The sequence below is a fragment of the Vitis vinifera genome, chromosome 1 (genome assembly GCF_030704535.1).
Source record: "Vitis vinifera cultivar Pinot Noir 40024 chromosome 1, ASM3070453v1".
In the NCBI taxonomy this organism is placed as follows: Eukaryota; Viridiplantae; Streptophyta; class Magnoliopsida; order Vitales; family Vitaceae; genus Vitis; species Vitis vinifera.
In genome coordinates, this window is record NC_081805.1 from 23,651,936 (window position 1) to 23,663,179 (window position 11,244).

The following is an 11,244-nucleotide window of genomic DNA, read 5'->3' on the forward strand; positions in this document are numbered from 1 at the left end:
TTCATGCTAACTATCATGGCCGCAAAAGAATACGTACATTAGGATTCCAATGACATTATTTCATGCTTCTGAAGATGATTGATAAGTTCAGATGGGATATCTCTGCCACTTCTTGTCTATTTTTATCTTCATGTAAAAGAGAAGCACAAAGTTTAAATAATTCATGGGCGATTTCATTTTGATCAAGATCACAGAAGTAGCCCTAGGAAATACGAAAACTCCCGTATATCGTCATAAATGTTAGTGTTTGATGCAAATTGTATGTATATCATGTTGCTGTCGACCCATGCAAATTATCTTAATACATTAATTCATTTGGATTTTTTCACAATTACTTGTTGATGGTCATGAAATTTAATAGTCACTACAGAAACATTAAGACTTTTGAAGAGACAAATGCCATGTGGCATGCATACTCCAAGGGCGTATCAAAACCATGGTATGCAACACATGTACACGCACAACACAAGGAGGGAGAGAGGGAGAGAGAGAGAGAGAGAGAGGGAGTGTGTGTACAGTGAGGCCAACAACGTAGAGAAATACAGTGTCCAACCACAACATTAGTAATCCTAAACCAAACACTTGCTGCCCCAGCCCTATCTATAATAATTGCCCACGAACCTCAGTGGAAAAATTCAGGCTGCATATTTTATTGTCTCCCCTATAATTGATATAACCTACAAACGTACGTCACCACCGACGATATCCTCCTTAAATTCCAATCCACCACCAACGAAAAGAAAAAAAAAAAAAGGGAGCCTCCCAATAGCATTTCCACCATCAGAGTTATGGCAGAAGAATGCACTGATAGCTCTGTTGCAACCTCTTCTTCTGCACCCAACTGGTGGGATCTCCATGGAAGCTCTACTCTTTCTTCATGTTATAATAGCACAAACCCTTGGAGCCAACCAAACCCTAACTCCAACTCTTCTTGTGAAGAGGAGGTTTCAATCTCCACATCCTTTACCAATGCTTCCAATCACTCTGGCCTTACTGTTGAGTCGTCCCGCCGCCTCATTGAGCCTGCTTCTTCCACCAACGAGTTAATTGGTGAACCTGCAGCCTCGGATAGTCATCTTTGGAGCCATGTTCTATTGTAAGTTTAGATGTTGCATCATCTACAAGGACATAAAAAGGATACTTTATTATTGTCATATTGGTTTCTTCTTTGTATACATTAGTATTCATCTTCGTGTGTGTTTGATTGAGTTGAGTGGAACCAAGAATCTTTTAAGCGAAAGAAGAAAGAGAAAATGGTGCACTAATGGTCAGTTAGGTGCAAGTATGGGTGGGTTCGGTTTCTTTCATTTTTATTTTTTTTCTATCATCTTTTTAATAATCCACCCGCTTAAATTTTTTCAGTTCTTTCATATTGCTTTTTAATACTGGCAACGACTCAGGTAGAGTGACCTTTTTCTGTTTCATTTCCTCTTTTCAAAGGGTAGATGGCATGAATATCTATTTCCATCAAGATCACCATAGGTAATTACATATATCGGTGATTAACAAAAGAATCTATGTTGTTGAAACTATTGAGGACAGTTTATATCATCAACTTTTTTTGGACAATCCTATTTGGGTGGCAGCTGCAGATAAAAAAGATGAACTGCCCTAAAAGAACTAGAAGTATACAAGTAGAATAACGTAGATGTTTAATCCTAATTTTTCATTCTTTAGTGACATACTTTTTTCTCTCATTTTTCTTTTCTTTTCTTTTCCTTGGGAAAAATTGAGTAATTATTTGTATTTCGTGAGGTAGATAATTGAACCTTATGGTTGTACCTCGCAGAAATGTTGGAAGCAATGGAGATTTGCATGGTAGTCAAGATGTTGGAGAGAACTTACTTGATGCACTCTCATCAAAGAGTTTATCAACTGGAATTTTTGAACCTGCCTGTGACTACTTGAAGAAAATGGATAACAGTTGGGAATTCACCAACTCCACATCTTTCAGTAATTTCGATAAGCATTTTAATGGGTTCAGCGAGAACTTCATTGGAAGTGAAAGGCTAACCAAGTTATCTGATTTGGTTAGCAACTGGTCTATTGCCCCTCCAGACCCAGAAGTTAACCATCAGTTCGACCCACAAATTTGCAATATGTCTTTGAGTTCACCAATGGACATTCAGTACTCACAGCCTGATCTCTGTCACATGAAACTGACATTCAATGAATCAGCATCATGTGGCATGGGAGCAAGCAGAAATTCCGGGTTGTTATCATGTTACCGTCATGATCAAAAAGTGGAGAACGATCATCATGAGATTGGATCATCCCCTGGGCCATTACTCCGCAGGCCATGTCAAAGTAATGGCATTGGATATCAATTTGGCCTTAACGGCTCGATAGTAGGAGACAACGGCAAATACTATTATGGAATCCCCAATACAACATGCAGTAACCCAAGAAATTTTGCAGATGTCATATCATTTAGCAGTAGATTATGCAAGCCTTTGGTGGATAGTCGCGAGTCTAAACCCTGTTTAAAACCGTTGAGTTTATCTGATTGTAAGAAGCAAGGACTCCAAACTTCTTCCCAAGTAAACCAATCTTGCTCTATCTTTCTTATTCAATTTTTTTTCCCTATATATTCACCTGGTTATCTTAATATGCCACATAATGCTGCAGGCAAGAAATAATGCAAGAGGACAGGGGATTAGCAATGAAGGAAAGAAGAAAAGGTCTGATCAAGACACTTCAGAGGCTCAGACAGTCATGAAAAAACCTAAGCAGGAGAGCTCTGCGGTTTCTTCTGTAAAGGTATATGGATAACAAAAACCATAATTTTGTATTCAAAATGAAAATTTGCTGTCACGCTTGGTCCTGAAAATATGTATACTTTACAGATGCAGGCCCCGAAAGTCAAGATTGGAGATAGGATCACAGCTCTTCAGCAAATTGTGTCGCCTTTTGGAAAGGTTCCAACAAAAGCACTTAATTTGTTTAACCAGAACTTTTTCTTTTTCCTTTTTTGTATTATTTTCTTTAAATTAACTGAACTCCTTATATTTCCAGACCGATACCGCATCTGTGCTATATGAAGCAATTGGATACATAAAATTTCTGCAAGAGCAAGTGCAGGTGGGTATCACATTCATAATCTTTCTTCTTGGTGCACTAAGTATTGACTATAACAGTTATTATCATTACTACAATAGAAAATATTGATCACAATAATATTAATTATATGCTACACCAAGATAATGATATTAACTATTATAATCATGATCACATCGACCATAAAATATTCTTGTAGTAGAAGAAGAAAACCTGGTTCTATTTTTACTAATTAGTAATAGTAACACCTTAGTAATAAAAGGGACCGAAACAGCAACCTCACTTTGAAAATCAGAATATATATGAATGTTGTAATCTCGGCTGGTTGAGATGTGTATTAATGACTATTACTTTCATTATTTTCTGCAGTTACTGAGTAATCCTTACATGAAGACTAATAAGGTAAGCAAAGTAATGTATAGATATACTCTATAACTTTCAATCGAATTTCTTGGCTGAATATGATGCTAATTCCAGGATCCGTGGGGAGGCTTGGATAGAAAAGATAAAGGAGATCTAAAGCTTGATCTCAAGAGCAGAGGTCTTTGTTTGGTTCCTATTTCATGTACTCCTCAAGTTTATCACGAGAACACAGGATCAGACTACTGGCCAACTACATATAGAGGGTGTTTGTATAGATGAAAGGAGTCCATACTTTCTTTATATGATCTTGCTATCAATGTACCTCTTGTTGGATGATGTGATCAAAGTGATAGCATGCCCGGTAGCAGAGAAATAACCTATATTGGAGTACAATACTATAATATCTATAAATCAATAATTGCCTTTCATTCCTTGTTACATAGTTAACAACTATACGAGAACTTTCACAAGAGAGTATTCCTTGTTACATAATTAACAACTATACACAGACTATCAGGCCGATGCTACTTACAGTTGGTCTTGAACTGTAAATCCTCATTCATTCATAAATCCTGACTACCTATGTTATTTTCAAGCTTGATATGCTAGAATCAATTAATGACATGACCTAGAACAGCAGCTATATATTTTAATTAAGGCTGATATTTCTGTGATCAAAGAAGACATAACTAAGACTGAAATACCTGTCAAAATTTTTGAAAAGTTTCAGATTTGTAAATGAAATTTTAGGCTAAATGTTTTTTCTTCCTCTTGAACTGTCTCTCTCTATACCTCTGCCAAGGGATACCTCGAATTTACCAAATATTATAATATATTTTAAAATTTAAGAGTGAAAACCCAATTGTCAGATATGTCTAGGTCTGTTTTATGGCATTAATTCAACTTTTTTCAAAACTATTATTGTATGTTGTTCATTCAACTCATTGTCCTTCCTTTTATAAGTTCTATTCTTTTTATCAAAAGATACTAATGCACCCATAAAAATATACAAGCTTGGGAATATTATATTTATGTAGAAAATTTGAGGCCTGTATGTCCTCATGGAAACTTGGGTTTAAACAATTCCAAACTTTTGCAACACTAGAAGCTTAAAGTGGGGAGGAAAAGGTAAACATTTAGAAGAAAGCTTCACCCACCCACTCCCAAAGTGCAGAAGGAATATGCTAGCTCCAATATCAAATAGTGCAACTTCCCCTACAACACCTAGTGTTTATTGCTAGCATAGTTAAAGCTTTGCCCATATCTCTTTTTTTTTTTTTTTCTTTTTCAAGGTAATTGGCACAAAATGTTAGTGAGTGATGATTAAACTTGACTGCAAGCATCTCAGATTATGATTCTCTATGGCATAGCTTGACCATATACGCAAGTGCAGTTTAATTTAAACCCAGTCAAGTCCTCCATATGAAACAAGAATCATGTCACAATGACCAAACACCCAACAATTTATCAAAATATTGATCTAGTTTTCTTGCTATTTTAGACTTGGTTAAATAAATTAAGTTGATGAAAATCCAATTTTAGATGAGGATTTATTATTCAGACACTCGATCGGTTGAAGCTCCAAAAAAAAAAAAAAAAAAAAAATCCTCAAGCAAATCTTATGAGGAAATAAATTTAAAATGCAAATCCATGAATGGATGATCGAAGGGTATGGTTAACTCAACAATATTATCGTCTGGATGGCAGGAATCCAGATTTTTTAGTACCACAATGTTTCAAGAAAGTTGCATGCAAGGGTGGATCCAAAGCAGACTGGTTGAAATTATATACATGATCATATGTGGTTATATAATTTACTTTGGACCTCACGATAATTTAAGCCATCTTTCTTTATATCCTCCTAAGGCCACCAAATGAACCCCTGCCATTTCACAATTGACGAGTTCATACCTCCATTTACCTATGAATAAATTATTGTTTGGGCGTAAAGAAAGGAAAATGGTAGAATTATGCGCATGTATGTCATCTGATTCCGCATCTGAGCTAGCAGAACTACTGTGCTGATGTATGGATACTGTTTTCCAACCGGCTTAGAAAACAGAAATATTTTCTTAAACTTCCAGATTAATGATACAAACATTACACAAGATCAACACAAACCAACCAATAACGTTCAATTAATTTGCAAATTAACCATTGCACCAAGTTTACAATAAGCATTACAGAATAATTTGATGGTTTTTATCTAGTCTGGTTTATTTGGAAACCATGCATTGCCATAGAAAAGGAGATTGATTACAAATAATTACCAGTCCCTAACCATTACAAAGTAGAATGCTATTTCTCTTTCAAATCCATTCAATACTTAAATAACCGAGTTTTTATTTATATACCTGATCTGAGCCAATGGAACAGCTGTAAGTTCCAAGTATTTCTGGAGGAAAACCTTTTCCTTCTGAAATCTTGCATGGAAAAAGTGTTCCAAGTTAGAGCATAAAAAGTTGCCCTCACATGGTAAGTGCCTTACCATTTTAATGGAAATCTCAAAATTCTAAAAAGTTGATGTACTAGTTGTTTCAAAGCCTTTGTTAGGTGACTTGGAAAGGGAAGTTCCTGGAAAATGGCTTAGAAAAGCCTTAATCAAAGTTGTCCGAGCAGCTAAAAATGAAAGCCTATTACCGATGGGTAATGATCCTGCTCTTCTTCTATATGATGAAGACCTGCTTCTTCTGATTTTCCTGAAAGATACTTCCTATATACACAAATATAGTGAATTTCTCAAGAGGAAGAAGGGTTTGAATTAAGGATTGCATGTCTCTCATGTCTTCTTCCGAAACAAAAGAAGCCAAAGAGAATAGATTATATGAGAAATCTTGCTAAATGTAGTCCTCTTTTAAAACTTTCATCACTGCTGCAGATTGTCGTCTTTCCAATTAAATATTAACTGGAGATAATAACATCGAAACCTAGCTAAATTAAGAGAGAAGCTCAAGATTTTCCAGAATTCAGGCTCCACCATTGGAAACTACAGCCTAAGTTAAAAGGGTACTACAACCTATAAATGAAACTCTGATTTGTCATGCTTTTATCCATATATCAATAAATCCACCACTAATTAGTCCTTTCAATTTCCCAAAGGTGTGCAAGAGTGGGAGTGATATTATTCTATCAACAACTTGGCCAAGTCTTTGTCTTCTCCATTATGTCATTCACCTCTTCATTGGTGCTCCTTGTTTAAGCAAATCAAACAGTCAACTTCTCAACCTCAGATTACTTAAAGCCCTTACTTCCTTAGCCACCTTGGTTTTTTTGCAGCTGCATCAAACTTCTCCAATTTCACATGAAATGTTGTTTTCTCTTCCTTCTTATCCTTTGTCTTTCAAGATCTAGCCACTGCCATCACTGGTGACTGAAGTCCATGTCTTCTGAAATTGATCAAATCTTGGGAAACCAAAGTCCATCTGAAGTGCAGGACCATTTTTGTTTAGGGTTGGAAATTTCATTACTGAACTTAGCTAGACTTTAAGGTTGCATCTGAAGAGGTTTAGAATACAAGAATTGAATAATGCAGTGAGGCTTCAATCTCTATCCTTCGAAGAATAGTTGAGAATCTTATATTTACAATCTTAGAAGAAAGGAATAATGAAAATATAAAAATCTGCAGGAGTTATGCAACTGATCACTTTACCAAAGGTAAGAAAGGATTTAAATACAAGTCTGAACTCCAACAGATCCATTTCTCGGTTTATGGAATGATTGGCTATTGCAAACTTGGATCGATGATCCTGACTCCAATGGCTGCATTTCTTTCTTTATGGAATGATCGGTTGTCTTCTTAATGATATTAAGGCTGCTGAAGTTGCTTGCATTAAGCTCTAAGATATTGACTTTATCAGGTCCTCTCAAGCTGATGAGTTGCACAAGGTGAAATCCCAACTTGAATCGACAAATTTCAAAAGGACTTGATCCGTAATAAGGGCTTGGTAAAAACACCTGCTATTTGTAGAAGTAGGGAGATATTTAGTGATGAGTGCACTTGGTACTACCTTTTACCTGATAAAATGATAATCCAGTTCTTTATGTTTGGAATGTTTGATTATCACATGGAAGTTGGGTTGGTTTTGAAAGAAGAATTCCAAATTCTCTTAAGGAGATAAGTTGACCATTTTACTTTTTCTGTCATGGAAGCAAGGACTCTACATTTAGCTTACACTTGATGAAGAAACACTTGTTTCTTTGTAGACTAAGAAGTGCAGTTAGACCCTTGAAAAACACAATAGCTTTTAGTACTTCTAGTAAGAGGACATGCTGCCCAATTTGCAACACAAAAGGCAGTGAAACTGAGTTTACTTTGAGATATAAACCGAAGTCCAAATCCAGTTGTGCCCTTTAAATAGTGAAGAACTCATTTCACTTCCCTGAGATTAGCCTGTGTTGGATTTTGGAAATGCCAGCAACTGAATTTACTGCATATTAGTAAAGAGATACTGTAAGGCCCTAACAAGTGTTTCATTAGTGCATGAGGTTGCTTTTTTTAATTTGGCAATTTCGTTCCATTTATCCTGGCTTATGGCTTTTATAATTTGTCATGTGTTACTCTCTATCAAAGACTCGAGGTTTCTGCATGATCAACCCAGAATAAGACAAGTATAGAAAGTTGAGGGAAAGGCTACTTCAGTTAAAATGTGACATAAAGTAGACTTCAGGTTTTAAATTAAGTGAAATGTTTTTAATTATTTAAATTAAAAACTAGTTGAACGCTCAAGCACTCAAACTTGGCATTCAAACCCTTGAACACTAGGAGCGCCAACCATTGGTAAGAGCAGTTCAAGCGTTTGAAGAGATTTTTTCCAAATTTTATACAGTGATGTATTTTAATTCTTTCCAATTTTAAAAGTTTTATTATTGGAAACTTTAGGATTTTGTCTACTAGGGTTACATTCCTATAAAAACTATGCCTAAAATTTTTTATAATCAATGCAAATTTTATAAAAGGATTTATTAGCCTTTCATCCCAAAAACTATCAAATTGTTTGTGATTCTTATTCTTAGATTGGTAAGAGAGATTTGCATCCCCTAAGATGTTGAGGTAGTTCACTGGGTGCACGTGTGGTGTTGCATCACGTACGTGAAGACTAGTATGGGTACTAGAGAATAAGACTTAAGAATAGCATCTACCAAGTAAATATGTGTACTTTTCTTTCAATAATGGATTTGTGCTCTTTGGTCTCTAGACCCCTTGGGTTTTACATCCTCAAAGTCTCTATTAGACTTTGTGAGTGGTTTTCCACGTAAAAATTAATGTATTTTATGTGATTCTTAAAGAGAACTTATGTATCTTATGTGCTTGATTTCTCTTCTTCTGTAATTCTTAAAGAGAACTTAAAATTTAAAATTTGGGTTTGAAAATAGCTAGAACCCTATTCATCTCCCTCTAGGTATTTCACACTCAAGATCTATAAACTTTCAATTGGTATATGAGCAAGAAAATTTTGAATAATTAAATGTTTTTTATCTTGCTAGATCTAAGGTTATGGAACCATAAATGGTTGGATTTTCAATAAACAGCCCACCCTATTTCAGTGGCAACAAATATCCATACTAGAAGGCTCATATGGAGTTTTCCCTTAAAATGCAAGGAGAATAGGTTTGGAATTTAGTGGAATTTGGATAGGGGCCACCATTGAAATTGGATTGAATTGGTAGATTTACTAAAGACTCAAGCTCAAAAATGAATTGGATAAACTTGATAATGAGGGTAGTTAAGTGAATGCTCAAGCTCTCTATAGTATATTTACAAAGGTTAGTCTTGACGATTTTGTAGAATAACCACATGTAAATGTGCTAGAAAAGCCTAAGACATTCTCCTAGTCATGCTTGAGGGCACATAGGCTATGAAGTTGTTCAAATTAAAAATGCTTATTTCCAAATTTTAGATTATGATAATCAAAGAAATGAGACTTTTACTAGCTTTTATTTAGAGTGATATTGTCAATTTAAGCTTTAACCTTGTAGAGAAAATTCTTGGTTCTAAAGTAGTAAGAAAAAATTTGAGATCTTTCCTTGAGAGATTTAAACCCAAGATTAGTGCTACAAAGGAAAGCAAGGACATTGACTCTCTAAAATTTAATGAACTTGTTGGCTCCCTTCAAACATATGAAATGTCTCTTCCTGATTCTTAGAAGGCATAGGAAACTGCTTTCAAGGCTTCTAAGAATGAAATAAAAGAGTCTAAAAGTATTGATTTAATGAATATGAAAGAGTTTTCTTTACTATAAAATAAAAAATAAATAAAATAAAAAAGTTAAAGATATAATGTAATTTAAAAAGAAAAATCTTTTCCAAAAATAAGACTCAAAGAAGGAAAAGAAAATTTACAATTTTCTAGAGAAAAAGACAAAGTCTCATTAAAAGGGAAAAAGGTTGAATGTTTTAATTATGAAGGGCTACAAAATGTGTTATTTGATTGTCCTATCCCAAATATATTAAAAAGGTCATGCAAGTTACCTAGAGTGACATTGAGTCAAGTGAAAGCGAGCCTTAAGTCCTTAAGACAATTAGCTTTTATTGCTTCTAGTGTATCTAATAATGGTACTTCTAGTGACAATGATTATGATGAGAAATACACCCATTATTGAGGATTAGGGTGAAGCATATCAAATTCTATTGAACAAATGCATTAAAATGACTACTGAGTTTGAATTCATAAAAAATATGAATGTGAATTTAAAGGATGAAAAGGAGAATTATTTTGAGGAAATTTGATTTTTAAAGAATGAATATAAATTTTTACTTAAGAAAAACAATGTTCTATTCCTAGAAACTAAACAAAAATGAAAGATGTGGCCTTTACAAATGAAGTCTTTTACCTAGAGAGTAAGGTCTTGAATGAAATCATTAGTAAGTGTAAGTCCTTTAGAGACCAAAAACGCCTAGACTATGTGAACAAGGTTTAAACTCTCACTATTGAAAAAATGACTTTTGTTAAGGATAAGGAGGAAACTTCTAACTTGGTAGCTTCTCCTAGTTCATCACTGATTCGTTCCCAATTGGTGTCTCAGTTGATTCATGTCCAGCTGGTGCTCTTTGATTGAGAGAGTAATCAACAAAATTTATAACCTATATCACCATGCATTAGGATAGCTTAGCTAATATAGCATAGTGGCTCTAGGATCGTTCACTAGGAAGGGTTTTCAACTCACAACTGATACCAATTCAAAGTAAATTGGTGCTTTTTCATTTCAAGGTTAGCTTAAGAAATAAAACACAAACTTTGTTTAAATGAGGTTTTGTTTAAAGCTAACTAAAAAGAAAGTAATGGAAATTTCTTATGAAGAAAAACATTCCTTGGAGATTTAGGTTCACAGGGGAGGTTCTTTATGCAAAAATAGAGCTCTGGTCATTTGGTTCATTTCCTCGTATTAGAGAATTAACATATAGTCAATTTTCTAACCGGTGTTATACAGATGTAACCTTTAAATGGATTTCAGCTCTAATTTCCTCTTACTGATGCAACTTGCAATGGCTTGTGCCTCTCACCTAGCATTTGCCATTCAAGGTGATCTTTAACTTTGGACTTCCCTTCTCAAGCTCGCAAGAGATAACTAATGGATGTCTCCTTGGAGTCCAAAAGCTTACCAAGTGTTGGCAATTCTAGAAAATCCTACCTCCAAGTCACTTCCCAAAAGCTCGCAAGAGATAAACAAGTGCATCTCCATGGACGGAGATCACATGCCTTACCAAATGTTGGCTCAAGTGACTTGAAGGTGTTTTAAGTTAACTAAAAACATAGAAATCATTAAAGGATCACAGTTTCTCTTCATTAATGACTGAAACCACAAAGCTACTAATTCTTGCACTTGG

The 11,244-nt window shown here is 34.8% G+C and overlaps 1 protein-coding gene across 1 annotated transcript; it reads left to right on the forward strand.

Moving 5' to 3' along the window:
- Window positions 1–724: 724 nt before the first annotated feature.
- On the forward strand, window positions 725–3,860 carry LOC100240845 (transcription factor bHLH111). The gene is made up of 7 exons (XM_002268323.5): window positions 725–1,096; window positions 1,790–2,540; window positions 2,629–2,760; window positions 2,847–2,918; window positions 3,016–3,081; window positions 3,427–3,459; window positions 3,535–3,860. Exons 1-7 carry the CDS (start codon window positions 789–791, stop codon window positions 3,697–3,699), a joined length of 1,527 nt encoding a protein of 508 aa, XP_002268359.2. The 5' UTR covers window positions 725–788; the 3' UTR covers window positions 3,700–3,860.
- The last annotated feature ends 7,384 nt before the right edge of the window (window positions 3,861–11,244 follow it).